General features: G+C 43.7%; 1 protein-coding gene across 5 annotated transcripts in view; it reads left to right on the top strand.

The window, feature by feature from the left end:
* PTPRE (protein tyrosine phosphatase receptor type E) overlaps window positions 1–18,964 on the top strand; it is a 91,049-nt gene extending 72,085 nt beyond the window's left edge. For all 5 annotated transcript variants that reach the window (XM_066190717.1, XM_066190719.1, XM_066190718.1 and 2 more), the window contains 15 exons: window positions 707–797; window positions 1,022–1,098; window positions 1,211–1,247; window positions 2,209–2,306; window positions 4,032–4,151; window positions 4,701–4,861; window positions 7,736–7,871; window positions 8,639–8,788; window positions 9,998–10,091; window positions 10,505–10,581; window positions 11,696–11,830; window positions 12,603–12,728; window positions 13,432–13,592; window positions 14,059–14,194; window positions 15,536–18,964. In XM_066190717.1, the coding sequence (XP_066046814.1) occupies window positions 707–797; window positions 1,022–1,098; window positions 1,211–1,247; window positions 2,209–2,306; window positions 4,032–4,151; window positions 4,701–4,861; window positions 7,736–7,871; window positions 8,639–8,788; window positions 9,998–10,091; window positions 10,505–10,581; window positions 11,696–11,830; window positions 12,603–12,728; window positions 13,432–13,592; window positions 14,059–14,194; window positions 15,536–15,610 (1,674 nt within the window). In that variant the 3' untranslated portion in view covers window positions 15,611–18,964. The remainder of the gene's footprint in view (window positions 1–706; window positions 798–1,021; window positions 1,099–1,210; window positions 1,248–2,208; window positions 2,307–4,031; window positions 4,152–4,700; window positions 4,862–7,735; window positions 7,872–8,638; window positions 8,789–9,997; window positions 10,092–10,504; window positions 10,582–11,695; window positions 11,831–12,602; window positions 12,729–13,431; window positions 13,593–14,058; window positions 14,195–15,535) is intronic.
* The last annotated feature ends 3,847 nt before the right edge of the window (window positions 18,965–22,811 follow it).

Here is a 22,811-nt window from a genome sequence, read left to right as displayed (position 1 = left end):
TTCATGAAATACACTTAAAGGGATTTCTCAAAATCCGGTTCTGGTTTGGTCCATCTGCAGCGGCAGCATCTCAGCTGTGGAGACGCCCCACCTTGGGCACCTCCTTCCTTTCATCTTCACCCTCTTCTCTCTTTTATCCTTTGGTTTATTGCCCTCTGAGACTGACTGGTTATTTTTTAAGCCAGACTAAATTTACCCGTGCTCAGCCCTTGCTCAACTCGCACCGCGCAAAAACCCCACAAATTATTTCTCCCTCCTTCTTTTCACCCAGGGCTGGGCTGCAGAGCTGAGGGAGGTGTTGGATATTTGATGTCCTCAGCAGCGAGGGGTGAGGCCCCAGCCCTGTCCCTGAGCCCAGCGTGGTGCCCTCAGTGGAGCGTGGTGCTGGCACGGCCGGGTCGCGCTCGGAGTCACCGCGGCAGATGGCAGCTCCAGGCAGCAGCTCAGAGTTTAACAATTTGCTAAATAACTGTGATCTCTGAGGGAAAAAAAAATTTCCCTTCCCTCTTCCCCAAGTGCTGAGCTCGTTGTCTGCAGTGAAATCTGCCAGGATGTAGTTGCCTGTTGGAGAGGAATTAAAGTTACTGCGGGGGAAAAGTTGAAATATATTTAGTTCTGTTGGATGTAATTTTTCCCTAAGCCATGTGCAGTCGAAATGACTTGTTTTCTAACACATTGACTCTGTGGTTTTTTTGTTTTTTTCCAGTCATTAACCTCTGGATATGTGCAGGGAACGTTTGAAATGGCAAATAAGGAAGAGAACAGGGAGAAGAACAGATATCCCAACATCCTGCCATGTAAGCCATTCGCTTTTCTTTTAAACCAGACAAATAATTTTGGCACTGAGCAGGCTGCTGGTACTGTTCATGTGCTGAAAATACCCAAATAATAACAATTTCACTGGTCAGAAGTGGCGTTCATGTCTTGTCTGTGGTTTTGGGAGCTCTGTGCTTTTCCAGGTCTCCTGCTTGCAAGGAAATTTCACATTTAATAACTTGCCAATGTCCTCGTTTCCTTTCAGATGATCATTCCAGAGTGATTTTGACCCAAATTGATGGAGTCCCACCTTCAGACTACATTAACGCATCATATATAGATGTGAGTTGAGAGTTGCCCACAACTGGCCAAATTTTGGCAATTAAAGAAGTAATTCTTTCCCAGCACACGTTGGCCTTTCACCTTTTAACTTCTGTGCCATTTATTTCCACAGGGTTATAAAGAAAAGAATAAATTTATAGCAGCACAAGGTAACTCGTTCTCATTTCTCTCTTCTCGTTAGCTGAGGGCTGAGCACATTTAATTGTAGATGTGTTTGAAAGGTTATTTTTAGCTGCAGGTGGTGGTCGAGTGTGAGGCTGGATTCAGAGGTTGCAGTTGACATGAACTTGAAATATGTGTGAGGTGACCAACTGCCCCTAGACCTGTAGACTCTGCTCTGAGCAGAGGCTCATTTCCCCCTCCTGACCATCTTTCCTTCAAAACTGGTGTCTCCTGATGATCCTTTCCAAGTTTGTTGTGATCTCAGGGAACCTTGGCATGGGGCGTAGGAATTCTAAATGTTGCTCCTGCCATAGTTAAAAGATTAAATAATATTTAAAAGTTAATGTGTTAGAGAATCTTCCAGGGCCTAAAGGGGCTCCAGGAGAGCTGGAGAGGGTTTGGGGGCAAGGGATGGAGGGGACAGGACACAGGGAATGGCTTTAAGCTGAAGGAGAGTGGGTTTAGATGGGATTTTGGGCAGGAATTGTTCCCTGGGAGGGGGGCAGGCCCTGGCACAGGGTGCCCAGAGAAGCTGTGGCTGCCCCTGGATGACTTGCAGTGCCCAAGGCCAGGTTGGACAGGGTTTGGAGCAGCCTGGGACAGTGGAAGTTGTTCCTGCCCGTGGCAGGAGGTGGAAAGTAAATGATCTTTAAAGTCCTTTCCACCTCAGACCATTCTGGGGTTCTATGAGTGATACTTCAAGAGAGGAGATTCCTTCTAGAAGTGTAGATTTGGGTGCATGATTATGTAAAAGAAAACATTGGGGGGGGGGATTATTTAATACATAAATATACAAATTTGTTAAATAAAATACACATAAATATACAAATTTGAAGCTGTGCAGGTGTAACAAACCCAGCTCTGGGTGGGTGCCCAGGGCAGGGCTGTGGGGCTGCTCTGGGATCTGCTCCCTCCCCTCTCCTGAGCATTTCCCTGTTCTCTCTGCAGGACCCAAGCAGGAAACAGTCAATGACTTCTGGAGGATGATCTGGGAGCAGAAATCAGCCATCATTGTCATGTTAACCAACCTGAAAGAAAGAAAAGAGGTAAAGAGCTTTCACTCTGCTCTGGGATGTGCCCTGAGCTCCAAAAGCAGTGGTGGCTGCTCAGGGTCTGACCAGGTGCTTTTCTGACCACTTCCTGCCCTGGCCCCTGTCAGCACAGCTGGGTTTCCGCTCAAAAATGTAGTTTTCACGTCTAAAATACCCATTTATATCAGGTGATCTCAAGGAGGAAATTCTGATGGCCACTTGTGTCCTGCATAGCCCAGAGCCAAAGGAAAACTCCCGTGGTTTTATCCCAGCGTGAGGCTGCACTTGTGGATCGATTAGGAATGAAGATAAAAACTCTGCTCATTTTCCTGAGTGTTGGGTTTCGAAAGACACAGTTTGTCAACTAAACCATGAGAAATTAAAGCTGCTGTTTCGTTGTGAGGGTGCTGCTGCTCCTTCCTGTCCCCCACTCCTCCCCTGAGGACGGGCATTCCTTGTTTTCCTCCTGGACTTGATTTTCCTGCACTCTTACTGCTGCTTGATGCAGCTCAAACGGCAAAGCCAGGCCATGAGGGCCGATTCCCAGTGCGAGCGGCCAGAATTGCTAAATCTGGATATTCCTGATGGCTCCAAAGGAGAGCTGCTTTGAATTTCTCACTGGCTGCAGCTGAAGCTTGAAAACAGAGTGAAAACCTCGCAGTCCCCACAGCTGGACACCCTGTAAGAAAGCTGCCAAACTGAAACAAAAGCTGTGGGGGCTGAGTAGGTTTAAAAAACGGTTCAAAGCTGTTCTCACCTTCTCTGCATCAGTTTAAGGAGCAGTAGCAGAGGGTGCTGAAGCTGAGCCAGATGAGGAGCTCTGCACGCTCACAGCTGTGCCCACCTTCCCTGGTTTCCACTGTGAGTGCTCAGCAGTGAAAGCCAGGTCAGGGTGATGAAATTCCCTGTGTTTGGTTCTAAAATTCCTCTTGGACCCCTGGGCACTGAGGATTCCAGACTTTCTGTGCTGACAGGCACTGGCCCCCAAGCAAACACTGCATTTGAGGCCGTGGAAAAGGCTGCCAAAACTGAGTGACAGCACTGGGATTGTGGGCGTGTGGTTTGAATAGAAGTGTGTGATAGCACAGCGTGGAAAACTTACAAGTTAAGGTTTTAGAATATAGTAATGTATATAAAGCAAGATGGAGGTTTTAGGGCAGAGGCTGAGTTCTTTTCACCTTTTTCTTCATGGGTCTGGGTGGTATTTTTTAATTGGGTAGAAAAATCCTCATTGTGGGCCACGGGAGGTTGGTTATTGGGTTAAAAGTAAAAATAATTTAGGTGTCATTTCTTAATCTTTTAAGTTTATCCTTAAAAGGCTTTGTAGAGAGAGAGATAGGAGCCATTTTTAGTTTTTTTTTAACCAGAAGTGCTGTAGAACTCACAACTTGTGAGACTGTAACATAGATAAGAATTAATAAACATCTGAGTCCAAGCAAGAAATACTGTCACGAGCATTTAATCCCGACTCTGGCAAAAAGAAGATAAAACACAACAAATTCCCTGCGTTTGGTTGTAAAATTCCCTGTGTTAGGTTCTAAAATTCCCCGTGTTTGGTTCTGAAATTCCCTGTGTTTGGCTCTAAAATCCCCTGTGTTAGGTCCTAAAATCCCCCATGTTTGGTCCTAAAATTCCCTGTGTTAGGTCCTAAATTTCCCTGTGTCTGGTCCTAAAATCCCCTGTGCTTGGTCCTGCAATTCCCTGTGTTAGGTCCTAAATTTCCCTGTGTTTTCTGTGCAGGAGAAATGTTTCCAGTACTGGCCCGACCAGGGCTGCTGGACGTACGGGAACATCCGTGTGTCGGTGGAGGATTGCATCGTGCTGGTGGATTACACCATCCGCAAGTTCTGCGTGCAGTCGGTGAGGCCACAGCTGCTCCTGGGGGGGTTCATTTCAATCCTTGGGGAAAGCTGGGGAAATCCCAAACATTCGCTTGGAAGAAGTGTAGGCAGGTAATTTGTGAGTGGAGAAAGGTGTGGTGCCTCTCCTGGGCAGGGAAGCGGGGTCTGCCCACAGAATTTCCGCTGCAGTTCATGGGTTGAAGGAGGAGGTTCTGGATTTTTATGCCCCTTAGGACAGCCCAGCACAGGAGCCGGGACTTGATCTTTTGGGGGAAAAAAAGTTGCACAGATTTTTAAAAAGAGAGTGAATTTGGATCTATTTGGATCTGTTTGGAAGAGTCAGTCTTACTCTTTGCAATCCTCTCCCGGGATTATTCCACTGAAAATTAATAATAAATGATATTTTTTTTCTTAGTGTTTGTGTTTTACACGCAACTGTAAACTCCAAATCCTTGAGTCAGGCCTGGAGTGTGGCAGGGAATAAAGCCATAACTAAGCGTGGCAGTTTGTTGATGAATTTTTGCATGAAAAATGAGATGTCAAACTCAGAGTCTGGGTGTTCCTGCAGCTCCACGAGGGATGCAAAGCTCCAAGGCTGGTCACACAGCTCCACTTCACCAGCTGGCCGGATTTTGGAGTGCCTTTCACACCTATTGGCATGCTGAAATTCCTGAAAAAGGTCAAAACCTTGAATCCTGCCCATGCTGGACCAATTGTGGTTCACTGTAGGTATGTATGTGCTCCTCAGGCCATTCTCAGTGGCTTGGCCTGAAGTGATTTATATGTACTTAGATTTTTAAGACATATTTTTAAAGATCTTATATATATTTTATATGTATTTTCTATATGTATTTATATTTACAGATATACTTACTCACGTATTTTTATTCAAGGGTAATAATCTGCTGAGTTTTTGAGAGCCCAGAGTAAAAACAAATTTCAAAGCTCTGTCTTTGCTGCCAGTTTAATACTCAAACAGAAGTTGTTGTTCTGCTCTTGGGTTTTTTTTGTTTTGTGAGGGATCCCCATCGTTTGGTATAAATCTGTTCTTTGTCAGAAAAACAGACTGGTGATAGAAATCTGTGGCCTTTGCCACTCAGTGCTGCTCTGGGAATTCATCCCCCACTTCTCCCACAGTCAAATTGCAGTTTTTTTAATGGAAATTAGCCATGAAATGCCTGAAAAGTTTGGAAGAAAGACTTGAATTCAAGAGACTTAAATGACTGCAATTTTAAAAATGGGCTTCATCCCAGTCCAGAACCAAGTTGGTCCCTCACACAGGCACATCCTGCTGTCAGGGGCTGCTGCTAAACTGCTGAAATCTTTAATGAAACTAAAACCAAACTCCCAAACACTGTGAAAAGAATAACTGCAACCTCTATACCAACTGTAAACTCAACACTGAACAAGAAGTGGCTGTTCAGGAGCAATTATCATTGCAAGGTTAGAATAAAAAGAAGCCAAGAGCAGACTGAAAAGGAAAGAAGAGCAGCTTTGTCTGTCTGGGTTTTTAAAGATAAAAAGTTGTCAATTCCTGTGTTTGTCTCTTTTTCCTTGCTGGAAATACTCCCTGGAAATGTGTGCTGGTGAAAAAGAGGGTGTTAGTCCTGCTGGGATTCACCTTCTCTCCCAGGTGTCGTGAATAAAAGGCTTGAAAAAAGCCCATTTAGGTGAGAAAAGTAGATTTGAGTTGTCTCAGTTGAGAATATTTTTCCAGCCCTTTGCTGTGTGTGGAGTCTCATTCTGGGCTTGACCTTTATTTGGCGGCAGCAGGAAACGCTGTGCTTGGTTTAACCAGCAGAAGGAAAGACAAAAGCAAGGAAAATCCCAAATAACTTCCTAAATACCTGCAGAGATTTCAATCTGAAGGGCCAGGAGAGCACGGTGAGGCCGTTGTGTGTCAGGGTCAGAAATAAAGGAGGACAGAGGTGACAGTGAACTTCCCTCCGAGTTCAGGATGTGACACCACTGAATTGTTGGGAAGAGGAAAGGGAAGCCCATCAGCAGTGAGTAACCATCCATTTTTAGGGAGCCTGTAGAAAAATCTGGCCCAACCACTCAGGCCGAAACCTCTCCAGTGAGGTTTGGGAAGTGAGTAAAACACTGATTTGGCATTTGGAAGTCGAGGAGTGAAAATGGGGAGTGGATTTTCTGCCGGTTCTTGTACTCTATAAGTTTTTTTGAAACAGTTTTTTTTTTAGAAATAGATTTTTTCAGTGGATAGAATAAGGTTTTTTTAGAAAGAATAGATTTTTTCAGTGGGAAAATTTCAGCGAGAATTTTTTTCAGAGAGGGACTTGGAAGAACAGCTGAGTAAGGGATGCCACAAAGCAGGCTGAGGAGGGAGACACCCAGGGAGCTCCTGAGGTGGATGTCCAGGGTGGGGAAGTCACCAGCTTGAGCAGGGATGGAATCCAGAGCTGCTCTGATCAGGGAACTGTGGGAGGGAACAGGGATGTGTAAAAAGGGATCGTGGCTGGAAAGGGAAGCTGAGCTGGGCTGAAACCTCCCAGGAATGAGCAGTGAGAACTGGGGAGGGGACATCCATGCTCAGAGGTGGCTTCCAGGGCTGGCAGGAGGAGAACAATCCCTTGAAAGTGGGAATTAAGACATTAGGGCATGAGGGGGATTCCCTGTAGTGCCAGAGGACCAGCATGGATGGATGGGAGAGGGAAGGGAATCTCCATCATCCCTCCACACCTCTGGAATACTGGGGCTCCTGGGCTTTGCTTTCCCTGCTGGTAAAGTGTGTGTGGAAATGAAATGATTGTACTACAAATAGAATCCTTTTTTCTTTTCTGGTGTTATTGAAAACCTAACGTTGCTTTACTGAGAATTTCTTTGTATTTTTGAGCCTGTGAGGGGAGACGTTTTTATCGTGTTCCTGGGGGTGTTTGTGGCCATTGCAACCAAGCAGACTGCCCAGAGGCCAAAGGAGGGCCACTCATGACTAGTACAGGATGCCATGCCCTTTTCCTCTGGAAGGAAGAGCTGAGAGACGCTGGAATTTTGTCATTTCTAGCGGTCGTGCTCCCTCTCGTGGCTTTTAAGGATATGAAACCCCAGAAGTGTTTTGGGATGGCAAAGTTGGGAGATGCGGAGCTAAAAATCACTAAAAGACTAATTAAAATTTTGTCTTAACCTGAATTATTAGAGATAGTCAAGGAGATTGTTTTTTTCAAATGTCTTTTTAAATATAATTCTGATGGCATCAGCTGGGAAGAGCTGGGGTTTTATGCTAAAAACACCCCTCATTTTTTGCTGTCCTTCTTAAAATGAAAAGGGAGGAGGTTTAGATTGAATATTGGGAAGTATTTCCTTGCCGAAAGGGTGACATTGGGACAGGCCACAGGGGTGGAACCCCATCCCTGGAGGGATTTAAAAGCCCTGTGGATGTGGCACTTGGGGACATGGGGTGAACTGTTGGACTCAAGGATCCTGCGACAGCTTTTCCAGCCTCAACAATTCCACGATTCCGTGAGATTTAAGGTTTCCCAGCGAGTCTTTCAGTGCAGTCTGAGCCCGAGGCTCAGTGCTGCAGCAGCAATTCCTGCAGGTTTGGGTGGTTCCAGGGGGATCTCTGTGTGTTTGTTCCCTCCCAAGTGCCGGCGTGGGGCGCACGGGCACCTTCATCGTCATCGACGCCATCATCGACATGATGCACGCCGAGCAGAAGGTGGACGTGTTCGAGTTCGTCTCCAGGATCCGCAACCAGCGGCCCCAGATGGTCCAGACTGATGTGAGTGCCCCTAAATCACCCCAAATCCCAACTTTTCCTGGGCACAGAAGGAAATTCTGCTGTATTCCTGCTCCGTTGTGCGGCCCAGTGTGTCCTGTGATGTTGGACAACTGGAAGAAGATCCAAGTTGCTTGGAGCAACCTGGGATTATATTTTCCACCCCGTGGCAGGGGGTGGAACAGGATGAGTTTGAAGGTCCCTTCCAACCCAAACCATTCTGGGATTCTCTAATTCAGAAATGCACAAAGGCCAGTGAAGGCTGTGGGGTGGGGGAGAAGACCACCGTAAAACACGGAATTTTTAGGAGTCATTTCCTGGTTTTGCCTCACACACAGGAGTGGAATGTCAGAGAATATGAGTGGAAATGTGAGCAAAACAGGAAAACTCTAGTTTAGCCTAATAATTTCTAATTATTATCATTACTTTCATAATTAGGAGATGGTCAGCAAACAGTGACAAGACAAGGAGCAGTGGTTTTGAACTGCCGGAGGGCAGGACTCCATAGGATATTGGGCAGGAATTCCTCCCTGGGAGGGTGGGGAGGAGCTGGGATGGAATTCCCAGTGAAGCTGTGGCTGCCTCTGGATCCCTGGCAGTGCCCAAGGCCAGGTTGGAACAGCCTGGGACAGTGGGAGGTGTCCCTGCCCATGGCAGGGGTGGCACTGGGTGGACTTTAAGGTCCTTCCAAGCCAAACCATTCTGTGAATTTCAAATAATCCCAGAATTCTTTATTTCCCTCCCTTCATCTTCCTCTCTGTCCCTTGCAGATGCAATATTCCTTCATTTACCAAGCCTTACTCGAGTACTACCTCTACGGTGACACGGAGCTGGATGTGTCATCCCTGGAAAAACACCTCCAGACTTCCCACAGCGCAGCCCCAAACCTGGTCAAAATAGGGCTGGAAGAGGAATTTAAAGTAAGTCTGGAAATATTTCCCAGAGGATAACCAAGATGCAAACCAAGAGGATAAAAGTGTAACCTTAGAGGTGCATGAAAAAGAAGTTGTTCTTTTGTTTTGTGGTTGTTGTGAATGGGGCCTTGCTGAATATCCAGTTCCCTAAAGTCAGATTCTGATCTAATTCCCTCATTCTGAGCTGTGTCATTCCGTGGCCTTTCCCTGAACGTTTTTTGTTTGTTTATAAAAGAAAAGTGGAGTGATTCTCTGGGTCCTAATGCAGGTTGTCAGATCAGATAATGCTGGAAAAGGAAACTGGATTAAGTGCTCCTAATCTGCATCCCTGTGGGATTAACTCTGAGGTGACTGACTGCAGGGAGAACTGCAGGGAGTTCACAGGGCTGGTCCTCAATGTCCAGATTGTCAGGAGAAAAACCTCAAAAAAAACCCCCAAGAAACCCCATTTCTTATCAGTGGAGAAACCCCAGATAAAGAGAACCACACTGGCTGTGTGTGATCATTGTTAAAATGACTTTAGTTCCCTGAGGGAATAGTTAGAATTTTTTTATGGTTTTCCTTATGGTAAAATATTTATTTTCTACGTAGCTTTAAAGTATTAATTGACATCTGGGCATTAACTGGAGTCCTCTCTTTGCTTTAAAGGATTAATTTAACCAGGAATTGGGAACGGGGTAAAGAAAATTATGTAAAAACGAATTTGGTGATGATAATAATAAACTAAAGGGTTAATTTAACCAGAATTTGGGAACTGGGTAAAGAAAAATATGTAAAAATAAGTTTGTTGATAGAGCAACAAGATCAAAAATCAACAGTATTGAGGGAAGGAAGATTGGATGGGATACTGGGAAGGAATTTTTGTCTGGGAGGGTGGGGAGGAGCTGGACTGGAATTCCCAGAGAAGCTGTGGCTGCCCCTGGATCCCTGGCAGTGCCCAGGGCCAGGTTGGACATTGGGTTTTGGAGCAGCCTGGGACAGTGGGAGGTGTCCCTGCCATGGCTGGGGTGCCACTGGGTGGGATTTAATGTCCCTTCCAACCCAAACCACTCTGGGATTCTGTGAGTTCATTTTTTGTAGCCAGGACAGTGGAGTGGCTTTGGGCTCCCTGTGATTTTCAGCCAGTGAAGTCACTGCAGATTCCTGGGGGTGCAGGGTGTGCGGGGTGCCCCCACTCCTGCCCTGGCTGCTCACCCTCCTGTGTGGTTTCTGCAGAAGCTGACCAACGTCAGGATCATGAAGGAGAACATGAGAACTGGCAACCTTCCAGCCAACATGAAGAAAGCAAGAGTCATCCAGATCATTCCCTGTAAGAGCCCAGCTTCTCATCTCCAGAAAAAGTGCCATAAATCCCTGGCTGGGAGCACTCACTGGGTCTGTGATCCAGCTCAGCTCAGAACACAGCTCCCCTTACAAACTGACATCTCTAAAAAATTCAGTGATTTGGGGTTTACTAAATCATCCTAAAATCTGTTACAATCAGGGATTTTGAATTAAGTAACTCAGCAGTTTCACCCTTCAAGCCACCCCTTTTTTGTGGGATTCCTTGCACCATCTGAGCAGCACTGTGATGTTTGCACCTGGAAATGAACATTTCAGAGAAAAGATTTGGTGGGGTTTGTCCTTCCAGTGGGCAAAACTAAGACTGGACTCAAAATTCAGACCAGACTTTTTTTTTTTTTCCAGACTCCAAACTAAGCCCAGACTTTTTTTTTCCTCCAGATGATTTTAACAGAGTGATTCTGTCCATGAAAAGAGGGCAGGAGTACACAGACTACATCAATGCTTCCTTCATAGATGTAAGTATACAACATTTTCATGCATTTCCTTTTCAAATCAGAGATTTTGCTGGTGCTGATGGGTCTTTTTAAAGAGGGACAATCAGCTTGGCTTGCAAAGAACATGAGCTTTGTTTATGGGAGTTTCCAAATGCATTTCTTACCCTGCTGCTTTTAAATTCAGTTTAAATGGTCGTGCAATTTAAACCTTGTTGTTAGATTTATAAACCAAACCTTTTATTAAATTCCAACCACACAAATCAGCTGCACAACCCGACAGCCAGCGATTCCATTCTCTGGGTCAGGTTAACAGGTGCAAATATTTGCTTTGCTGAGAAACAGAAAAGTCAGTGTTGAGCACAGGGAAAATCTGTGTCAGTGTTTGGCAAAGCCAGGCTTTACTCGGGCAGAGCTGGATGAATTCCAAGCTTTCTTCCCAACTTCCTGTTGGAAGCTGAGTAACACAGGGTTGTGTCTCGTTTTTGTTGAAATATGAGAATTAATCACGTCCTTAAGCAGTAAAACCACGTTAGTGACTGAGGGTTGTGAATTCTGTACAGATCACATCTGCATGGAAATAAAGGCTGGATGTGGCCTTTGGTGTTGGGTCACATGTAGGACTCGATGATCTCAGAGGTCTTTTCCAACCTCATGGATTCTGTGAAATAAAACTGGACCTCAAAACTTGAGGGAGAAGTTACTTCTAGAGAAAAGCTGGGAGCTGCTCTTGTGAAAATCATCTTGTGAAATCTGGTCCTGCAGAATCTCGTCCCCCTCAGCCATGACCGGGAAAATTCACCTGAGGATGGTGAATTTTGGAGGAGATTTTAGAATCACGGAATCACTGAGGTTGGAAGAGCTCTCTCAGATCATTGAGTCCAATCCTCCTGCAGCACTGCCAAGGCCACCACTGCCCCGTGTCCCCAAGTGCCACCTCCACATGGATTTTAAATCCCTCCAGGGACTGGGACTTCACCACTGCCCTGGGCAGTAACAACACTTTCTGTGGGGAAATTTCCCCTAATACCCAACCTCAACCTTCCCTGGTACAACTTGAGGCAGTTCCCTGGGCGAGGAGCCGCCAGTGAAGCCAGGATGTCCCTGTCCCCTGAGTGCTCCCGCTCTCTTCCCGCAGGGGTATCGGCAGAAGGATTATTTCATTGCCACCCAGGGCCCCCTGCCTCACACGGTGGAGGATTTCTGGAGGATGGTGTGGGAGTGGAAGTGCCACACCATCGTGATGCTCACCGAGGTGCAGGAGAGGGAGCAGGTACGTGCCCACCCCGCAGCCCCACCTTCCCCTTCCCGCCCGCAAACCGCGAGCATCGCTGCTGCAGGAACGATTTTTTTGGCCTAAAAATTCCAGCAATCCGAGATTTTTTTTTGGTTTTTCCTAAAATGAGAATTTGCTTTACTCTTTGGTGTGGGGCAGCGTTGCTGCTTTTTCTGGAATTGTCAGGAAGCACAAAAAAACCTGGGGAGTGTTGTGATATTTGAAAGCTTTCAGTTGGCACCAAGGGATGCCTGACATGGGACAGAGTTTTGGGATTTGGGAACAAACTTTTGTGTAAACTTTTATCCCATTTGTCCCATTAAAAGCTCCTGTTGCTCATTCTGAGCCTGTCCTAGTTTGATTTAAATACGAGGATTAATTCATTATTTGATTTAAATATGAGAGTTAATGCCATTAATTAATGAAAGAGTCCTGTGCTGGAGCTTGAAAATTCTGGGTTCAACAAGGGTGTTGTGAAAAGCTTTTTCTTGGTGGTTTTGGGAGGTTTTTTAACATCATTGCCTTGCTTTCAGGAATTCCATTTATTACTCTACTCTGTTTTCAAGCAGTATTTGCCATCTGGGCCTCCTGAGCCCTTTTCATCGTGATAGTTTCTACTCAAGAAACATCTTATCACTGTATTCTTAGCGTTTAGAACACACTTATTACGCTGGATGTCACTTCTTACACCAGAGATTCAGGACAATGTAGTTAAGTGGGAGAAAAAAATAAAAATCAAGGGATGTTTGCAATTCTCTGTATTCTGCAGGAAAAATGCTGCCAGTACTGGCCGTCAGAGGGCTCTGTGACTCACGGAGACATCACGGTGGAAATCAAGAGTGACAGCCTGATGGATGCCATCAGTGTGAGGGACTTCCTGGTTACGTATAATCAGGTAATTCTTGAGAATTCCAGCGGGTTTTTGTTGGGTTTTTTTCCTTCCATCAGAAGGTATTTGCAAATCTGGTTACGTATCTTAAATTCTGGGATTTCTATATAAACTTAAATGTTAATCGAAAGCTGGCATTGAGAGGAAATTTATAGGAAATCATTTTGATCAGTGAAACAGGTGGATGCAAAGTGGGGGGGGGGTGGGTTTTGGGGTTTTTTAAACTCTTTTGTTGTTGCTGCTATTCCTCGATTTTTCTGCCATCTCCCACATAGGTGTCAAAGGAAATTTGATTCAAGATTTTTTCCCAGAATCCCAAACTGGTTTGGGTTGGAAGGGACCTTAAAGCTCATCTCATTCCACCTCCTGCCATGGGCAGGGACACCTCCCACTATCCCAGGTTTTTTCCAACCTGGCCTTGGACACTTCCAGTGTATCCTAAATCCTTCCCAGAGGAAACAGCTGTGCAAACCAAAGGAAAATTATAGGGGGAGATTATCAGTGGGTGAGGGATATAGAAACAGACCTGCCAGGATAGAATCATGGAATATTACTGGAAATAAGACCACCAAGGTCCTTTAATACGTTACGGAGCAGGTTGCAAACACTCCCCTGCAGCAGCGCAGAATTGCTGCTGCAGATGTTGCAGTCAGGAATTGTGTTCCCCCCTGGGAGTAACAAGTGGCTGATGGTGTTTTCCTGCTGGCAGAGCAACCAGGAGAAGCAGAGCAGGCTAGTCAGGCAGTTCCACTTCCACGGGTGGCCGGAGATCGGGATTCCAGCCGAAGGGAAGGGCATGATCGACCTCATTGCGGCGGTGCAGAAGCAGCAGCAGCAGACAGGGAACCACCCCATCACTGTGCACTGCAGGTGAGCCCCCTCTGCACCTCAGCCTGGCTCTTCTCATGCCTTGGGAAGGCTGAGCTGACACAGACACTGGACAGAGCTGGAGAAAAAAGTAGGTGTTTATTGAAAGGCCTCCAGGATCCACCTTGGGCAGGACAGGGTCAAATGTCACACAAAACGGGTTTAATAGTCCAATTTCAGCTCCAGGCTGGGAGGCCCCATCCTTCTTGTCCCTCCCTCCAGCCCACCCTTGTTTGTGCTGTTGGGCTGAGAGTTGTCCTTGGTGTGCAGCAGGAGAAGGATTTGTTTTGTGTCCCTGCTGTGTGCAGAGCTGAGTGACACTGACTGTGAGCTCAGAGCTGCACCCCTGGGCACCGCAGAATCTGCAAATATGAAAGCTAAAGCTTAAGGCATCACTTCTGTGCCCCTGTCATCCCTCCGTGCCCATTTTCATGCCAGTTCATGCCAAAGAAAAGTGTTTTCATTGCAGTGCTGGAGCGGGGAGAACGGGAACCTTCATAGCCCTGAGCAACATCCTGGAGCGGGTCAAGGCCGAGGGGCTCCTGGACGTGTTCCAAGCTGTGAAGAGCTTGAGGCTGCAGAGGCCACACATGGTGCAAACACTGGTATGGGATTTCCCAGGGCTCTGGAAGGGTGTAGATATTCTTGGGAGAGGAGGATAAAGGGGTTTTGGGCAGGTTGGCATAAGTGATGCGTGGTGGATGTGTGTGTACAAGGCATGATCAGGGTTTTACAGGGGTTTTTAGAGCATGTCTAAAAATACAGCTTAGTTTAATGTTCTCTGTCTTTTAGGAACTTGAGACAGTTAAACTAAACATCCTTTGAGTGTTGCAGGTGATAAAGTGTATTAAGTAAATGGTTTTCAAGCTATTTATCAGTTGTTCTTTCTTACCTTAAAATGTTTGGGCATAAATTGGAGTCATGGAATGGTTTGGGTTGGAAGGGACCTTAAAGTTCATCCCATTTCCACCCCTGCCATGGGCAGGGACACCTCCCACTGTCCCAGGGTCCAACCTGGCCTTGGACACTCTCAGGGATGTGGAAATCCTTGGAAATGTCTCTGACTTGTTTAAAATCTTACAAGTTTTCCTTCAAGTCATCCACGACTATTTGAAGCTTAGTCCAGATGCTTTTCCCCAGTGAGTAAGCACAAAAAAGTTTTTTGAGACTTTCCTTAACTTGAAAATATATGAAAATACTTTTGATTTCCATAGCAGCTTCCATTCAGCAATCTGAAACCCATTTAGAAACAATTGCCTCCAACCCTTTTTCCAGGGAGATGGTTCTTCCATCCCATGGATAGGGAGAAAGGGGATGAAGAAATGGAATTGGATTATCCATGGTCAGGCTGAGACACAGGGCTGGATTGCTGCCCACTGCCAGAGGGCAGGGCTGGATGGGAGATTGGGCAGGAATTGTTCCCTGGGAGGGTGAACAGGGGCTGGGATGGAATTCCCAGAGCAGCTGTGGCTGCCCCTGGATCTCTGGAAGTCCCCAAGGCCAGGTTGGACACTGAGGCTTGGAGCAGCCTGGGACAGTGAAAGGTATCCCTGCCCATGCCTGGGTGGGATTTAAGGTCCTTTCCAACCCAACTATCCTGGGATTTTATGATTCCCTGATTATCCCTGGGCAGTGCTCAGGAGTTTCTGCTGTGAGCAGCTGGGTTTAAATCAAAAGCCAGGCCTAAGAACTGATTCAGTTTAAGAACCATCTCTGAAAAAGCTCAAGAAATCATTTGAACCAAAGAGCAACCATCAGCCTGTGTCTGACCAAAGAAAGAGAAACCATTGCTTCTATTTAAAATAATAAACAAAAATCAGAACAGAGCACTCCTCAGCTACTGTTCCCAGTTAGGACATGTTGAATTTGTCACTGGGATTTGCAGAATTCCGATTTTCTTAAGCGTTACCAAAACCACATTTTGATCTCTTTTCCTTGTTTTCCAGGAACAGTATGAATTCTGCTACAGAGTGGTACAAGATTTCATCGACATCTTTTCAGATTATGCTAATTTCAAATGAGAATTCTGCCTTATTTTTTAATTTGTCTGTATAAATAGTTGTATATTATGTTAATTTATTCCGTGTCACTTGGATTGTTGACTGCACTGTAAATACAACGTTGTGCTGGCTCTAAAAGTTGCATTTGCTGTATAAAGTTGTTTCTTAAATATAAATATCTTCTAAAGCAAAGTATAATGTTCCTATACTGTATAGCACTGTAAGATGGGATAGAAATCTTTATTCTAAATAACAAAAAAATTAATTCTTGGGTTGTTTTTTTTCTTTGAATTTTGCCGCCCGTAAATATTTATCAACAATGTTATCCCCCAACTCTTGAATTTTTTGGCAGGTGATTTACGGTTCATCCTAAAAAACCTGAATTTTGGTTCACATGTTTAAACATGTTTTGTTCACCAGGAAAATAGGTATTTCTTCTTCCAGGCTGTTTTAAAGAGCCTCCAGCTTTTGTTGGATTTTGAGTCTTACTGTCCGTAGGATAAAATCAGTAGAAATGCAGATTTGAATTTTTGAATTAACAGAAATTTCAAAGCACTGATAATTTGGGGAGTTTTTTTCCCAAATATTGTTTAAATTGACTTAGAAAGGCCATAATGTGATTTTTAGCATATTTTGCATATTTGAAAATTATATTTTGCAGCACCTGAACTTGTCTACTTGAATAGAAAGGCCAGAAATGGAATTAAAAGCTTCTCTTCTCTATTAACACCTGCATAATTTCCCACTTCTTTGAAGTAAGAGATGAACTCTTATTCCTTGATTTGACTCAGCAGCATAATGAAGAGTTAAAAATTGGAAAAACCATTTTATGAACAGTTTAATGCCAGAAACATTGTGTATTGTAGCAAAAGTTCCTCCAGGTTCTTACCCTCCCAGAACTGTTATCAAAAAAGGACTTTCCAGAAGGGCTTTGGGGTTGTGTACAGAGATATATTTTTACTGAAAGTACTGCTGAGAATAGAATTGGTTACAGACAATATAAAAGATTTTATTACAGCCCTGACCAGGGGCTGGAAAATCCCGCAAATCACAGGGCACCCGGATGTCGAATAATTAATTACCAAGTTTATCTTCCCCACTCTTCCAAAAGCATCTCTGACTTAATGAGCACAAAGGGGTGAATCTGTAATTAATTACACAACGAATATGCAACAGTTCTGTCTCGTCCAGCCGGGCTTTGGCCACGCAACATCAAAGCCTTATTTAAAACAAGCAGCTTCAACTGAGCTTCTCTCTGCTGTTCTTGCACTATTTTATCCCATTCCAGTATAATCTCACTGCACCTTGGAGCAATGCAAAGGGCCAGGAAGGTGTTCCCAGGTCTCCTTCCATTCCATCCTGGCTGGAAAAAGGTTTGGGGTGGGAATTCCTGAGCACCCAATTCCCACAGCGCCATTGGCTGTTCTTGTCTTCCTGTATTTATTTGTACAGTGAATTCTGCACTTGAAAAACTGAGATTGTTTAAAGACTAAACCTCGCTGGTGAGTCTCTGTGAGAAGAAACCCTCGAGCCACAGGTTTGGGTAGTGAAAATGGAGCATGTTCCTGAAATTCCATCCAAATCAGAAGAGCCAGAATAAATTCAGCCTGGAAATGATACAATGGGGATTCAGTCTGATTTATAGCACAGGGATACTCCCAGAGGTTGGAGAGTAATGCAAAAGAATTCCCATTTTCTCATCCTGATGTCAGGATCTTTCTGACCATTTAGCCCACATCTGAATAATAATCTGTTTGATTTTTGGGTCCTTGAGGTAAAAACTTGGGGTGAGTTGTCCATTTAGTCAGTCTCAATGCAAGGAGACTCCAAGAGGTTGGAGAATAATGCAAAGGAATTCCCCCATTTTCTGATCCTGATTTTAGGATCTTTCCAACCATTTCGCCAGCATTTGAATAATAATAATAATAATAATAATAATAATAATAATAATAATAATAATAATAATAATAATAATTTGTCTGTTGGGCAGATTTGTGGGTCCTTGAGGTAAAAAGTGGAGTTGAGTTGTCTCATGAGGTCAGTCTCAATGCAGGGAGACTCTGAAAGGTTGGAAAATAATGCAAAGGAATTCCCATTTTCTCATCCTGATGTCAGGATCTTTCCAACCATTTGGGGCCATTTGAATAATAATAATAAAAATAATAATGATAGTAATAATAACTTGTCTGTTGGGCAGATTTCTGGGTCCCTGTGGTAAAAGCGGGGGTTGTCTCCTCAAGTCAGTCTCAGTGCAGGGAGACTCGGAAAGGTTGGAAAATGAAGGAATTCCCGTGTTACGATCCTGATGTCAGGATCTTTCTGACCATTTAGCCAGCATCTGAACAATAATAATTGTGTTGGGCAGATTCTGAGGTCCCTGAGGTAAAACCTCGGGTTGGGTTGTCCATGAGGTCAATCTGAGTGCAGCAGTGATGGGGTGTGGGCGTCCCGCAGCCCCCCAGGGGCTGCAGCACAACTCCAGCTGCCCATGGAGTTCACTAAAGGTCTCCTCACAACCAGGAGTGGGATGGAGTTCAGCTGGAACACCAAATCCTCAGTGGGTACTTGGGTTTTAGTCGATAACCAGATTGAGATGTCGAGGAGGAAAGAGAAATGCCTGAAATATAATTCAGGGTTGACAACTGCAGCTCCATCAGAGTTTTTGGTGGAATTTGAAGAGCTCCCTTGGCAGACCTTGGGTGTGCTCAGTGGCTGGAGCTCTGGGGAGTGTCTTGGTGGGTTGGAATTTTCCTTTGAATCTCCGTCCGTTGCATGGAATTCCTTTAAAAAGGCCAAATAGTTGGATTGGAAGTGTCCTTCTGATCTGTCTGTGGTTTTGGTCACTGTGTGACTTGGAACTGTTCATGTGTTCAGAAGGTCCCAGCTCAGCTCAGCATCGAAGCGTTCACTTCCCAACATCCTCATCCCGCAATCCATGGAAATGCCGTGGATTCCCTGTTCCCAAAGCAACCCCTTAAAAGTGCTTGGCTGACTTGGGCCTTAATGAAGAATGCATACTGTAATTAGCTGTGTTTTTTAGGCTATTTTTATGTATTTTTTAAACTTTTCAAATGAGCCTGACCACCCCCGTGTTCAGTCTTTGGAAATGTTTGCGTTTCCCTCGTCCCCATTTTTCCTGTAAAGTTACTGGAACTTTTCTGTATAACCAAAATGTATTTAATTTGTCAAATCTTTATTTTATATATATATATATATATATATATGTATGTATGTATGATACAGTTTCAGCTCTTATTATTTTCTTTTCTTACGTTTCTAATTTGATCTTGCTGTGTTTTTAATGCCGGTGAATGTGGCTGAATTATTTGTATATGCAAATTGCAAGATCTAATACATTCTGATGCAAGAACAAAAGCTTCCTTTTTATTCTCCACCTGCATTATATCCTTTAAATCTTTTAATTTCATTCCCATGTAGTGTGTTCATTTGAATTAAGCATTCTGAAAGAGTTGAAATCCATTATCTAGATAAGTAATTTTTCAGTGCTTATCTGCAGCTGTTTGGGAGTAAAATTCTGATTTATTTTGGGACTGAATGTTGTGCGTATAAAGGGTGCAGAAACTCATGGAAGAAGTTGGAATCCAGGTCTGACCAAACTGTCTGGATAACGAAGATCTGATGAAATAAATACAGTAAAATTAAGTAAATATAGTAAAACAATCCTGTTTTAAACCGTGGTGTCATACCAAGATAAAAATAGGATCTAAACTTCCAGATGTGTCACCAATCATGAATTGAATGTTCACTCTAATTAGCAGCAATTTCTTAATTCATTTTGACGAGCTTTGCATTGGACATCTTGCTGAAATTAACCAAGAAGGCCCCGCTGTTGTAACAGGGCGGGGAGAGGTTTGTGTAAAGCAGGAGTAACTGCTCAGGGGTTACAACCTAATGTCAAATCAAATAGGATTTAATGAAGCCTGATTTCTGTTTGACCCCTTCTCTCTTTTCCCTCGTCCATCCCAAACCTCCCTTTTGGGAGATGCCTCTTCAGGGTGGGTAATTTTAGGATTTTTTTTTCCTCCCACAGTTGTTGGGAAGAACTTTTCCTCATGTCCTTCCTGGGCACTGCTCTGATATTTGAAGGGTGGAGGGGAAATGGCCTCAAATTGTGCCAAGGGAGGTTTGGAAATTCAAATTTCTTCGTGGAAAGGATTTGAAAGCGTTTGGAAAATGCCTGGGGCAGTGGTGGAATCCCCATCCTTGCAAGTGTTCAAAAAATGTGTGGATGTGGCATTGAGGACACGGGTTAGTGGTGAACTGCTGATGGTTGGATTTGATGATCTTTTCCAAACTTAACAAGCCTCTGATTCTAATTTGCCATTGCATGTGAAACCTGTTATTTTTTTTAATTATTCCAGAGGAGTTGATAGAATATTTTGTGTGATTGGGTCATGTACTTTTATGAGACCACTGGAAAGGTAACTGTGTGTGAGGACGGGCAGGTGCCTTGGTGTGGGTCTCAGGAAACAGAAGAATCTCAAATACTTATAAGTTACTAATTAATTATTGGTTAATTTAAATAAATATTGATAATTGTAATTGTTGATCACACAGCAAACATGGCTATTTCTATACTGTATGGGTGATGCAGTTGGTTTTTTCCTACTTTTAAGCATTACAAAAAGATACCATGGAGACCTTCTGGTTCTTTATCTGGTTTCTGTTTATAGAAACTCAACTTTTAGAAAAAAACCACACTTTGTTAACTGTCCATGAAATATATTTATTTTTATGGGATATTTAAACAGTATAAACTAAGGCAGACCAAAGAGGTGTTTGCTCTGCACAAACGTCAAGCTCTGTTTTGCCTGATGCAGAAATTGTTGAATTGAGAATTTTCCGGGCCACTGAACTTCCTGGGGAGTGTTCTTCATCTGAGGAATTAAAGGATTAGGATGTAATTTAGATCTCGTGGTGAGAGCTTCCTTCTAATGACTTCTATGCATTTTCTGTGCTGCTTTGCACAGAGGAGGGGAATTACTCAGTTGTTAATCGAGTTGACACCTTGCCAAGGAAGTTCTTTGCTCAAAGAATCCTTTCCTCCTTTCACCTGTTTCCATTTCATGAGAAACTGCTCCATCGTTTTCCTGAATTTTCCTGAACTCCAACTATCCCAAAAGATCCAAGCTGGGACATCTCACCACTTGGGTGGACAAAAGGCAAGGAAAACTCTCCCAAGTGGGAAGAGCTTGAGGAGGAATTATTGAGCACAGTATTTTCTAGTTGGGATTTCTATAGTGCCAGAGGGCAGGGTTGGAGGGGATATTGGGCAGGAATTGTTCCTGAGGAGGGGCTGGGATGGAATTCCCAGAGAAGCTTGGCTGCCCCTGGATCCCTGGCAGTGTCCAGGTTGGACATTGGGGCTTGGAGCAGCCTGGGACAGTGAGAGGTGGAACACGATGAGTTTTCAGGTCCCTTCAGCCCAAACCATTCTATGATTTTATGATTCATGATTCAGCCTATGGATCGAGGAGAAGCTGTTTCCAAGGAAGAAGCCCATGGAACTGCTCTCCTCCCTTGTTTGTGAACATGCATGGAAATTCTGTACTCTAGAATTTGGTAATTTGCTGAATCCGGGGGAATCTCGCCCCAGTCCCAATAAAATGTACAAATTTCTAACTCAGCTGTGCAGAAGAACTGGCTGGGAGATGCAAAATCCCTTTTATGGTCACCTTTGGGATTAAAAGTGATCTGCAGATAGTAAAATTTCCTGGAGTAAGGATTTGATTCCCAGATCGGGCGCAGGGTGGGATTTTTGGGGCCAGGAGTTGGATTCCATCATCCTCAGGGTGGTTTTGTAATCTTTTGGAATTGGCAAGTCTGTTACACAGACCCAGAACACACTGCAAAGTTGTAATTTGCGTTTTAAACCTGGCGTATTTCACTGGGCCTTTGTGTCTTCTGCTTCCCAGTCATCTTCCCTGGCATTGAAGAACAGTTGGAAAGCTCCTTTTCCACATTAATTTGGATTCCTTGAATACAGATCTGAATTAAAAATATTGGTGTGTCCATCATATTAAAAAGTTTTTCCCTTCGTAGTTTATATTCTTTCACCATTTAAGGTAAATTAATTATTTCAAAGTGTTTGTTAACTGTGGATAGATAAAATTTGGCAACATCCCATTTGTTCCTAAATTTATGCAGATTCCTCCCACATAAAATCCTTTGTCAAAGTCGGGTTCTGTGCATGAATACAAAATCCTGGGTGCAATGATGTGTCAGTGTAACAAACTGGGATTTTAAGAGAGAAATTTGTTGCAAAGCTTTTCATTTTCAGGGTTAATCATATGACTTCTCCTCTCTGGACTTGGCTTTACATGGTGTGAACAGCCTGAATATTTATATTTTTAATACCTTATAAAAACCTTAATTTAGGGAAAGCTTTAACCAGAATTTGTGCTCTTAAAAGTAAAAATCACTGATATTACAAATCTGTGAGAAACTCAGCTTCATTCAGTGCTTCCAAACCACCTGTTCAGACTTGAATAAATAACTCTATGTGAGGACCTTCATGTGATAAATTAAAATGCTGATTTTTAAATACTTTATCAAGGAGATCCAAGCACTGATTTTATTTCTCTCCTCATTTTTAAGTTGACAATTTTACTTCATGGTGTATTCAGGTGTATTTGTCTAAATTAAATGTTCCCAAATTAACCTACCAGCTAATTTAAACCTTGAAGAAAATGCCCTTTTCTGTTGTTGTTTTTTTTCTTTTTCCACCCTGTAAATCAACCTTGGCAAATATTTGTACAGATGCTGTTTCAGAGAGCACTGCTGCTCTTGGAGCCAGATTGAAAACCTTTGTTATAATTTGTGTTTTCCTCTAAATATTGCTGTGTTTGCAGGGACACATCACAAAGGCTGTGACACTGCTGTAAATCAGGCCAGAAAATACAATTATTGCCACAGTGCAGGTGTATTTATTTATTTGTGCTGTTTGATCACATGTGGGCTGGCAGAGACTGCAATAAATTCAATTTCAAAGAGTTTCTCTGCTGTGAATTGTTTGCTTTGGATACATCTTTCAGGACCCCCAGGAAGGATTTTTTTTATGCCTGTTAATTAGCAATGATACCCAATTAGATACCAGATAGAATCCTGATTTTGGTGTGGTTTACATCTTAATTAGAGATTGTCTAGTAGCACACAGCTACTGTAGAATAATAATAATAATAATAATAATAATAATAATAAT

Source organism: Chamaea fasciata, unplaced genomic scaffold, assembly GCF_029207755.1.
Source record: "Chamaea fasciata isolate MVZ Bird 193981 ecotype frontalis unplaced genomic scaffold, bChaFas1.0.hap1 SCAF_9, whole genome shotgun sequence".
In the NCBI taxonomy this organism is placed as follows: domain Eukaryota; kingdom Metazoa; phylum Chordata; class Aves; order Passeriformes; family Sylviidae; genus Chamaea; species Chamaea fasciata.
The sequence above is the reverse complement of the archived record's forward strand: the minus strand, read 5'-3'. Positions and strand labels throughout refer to the sequence as shown.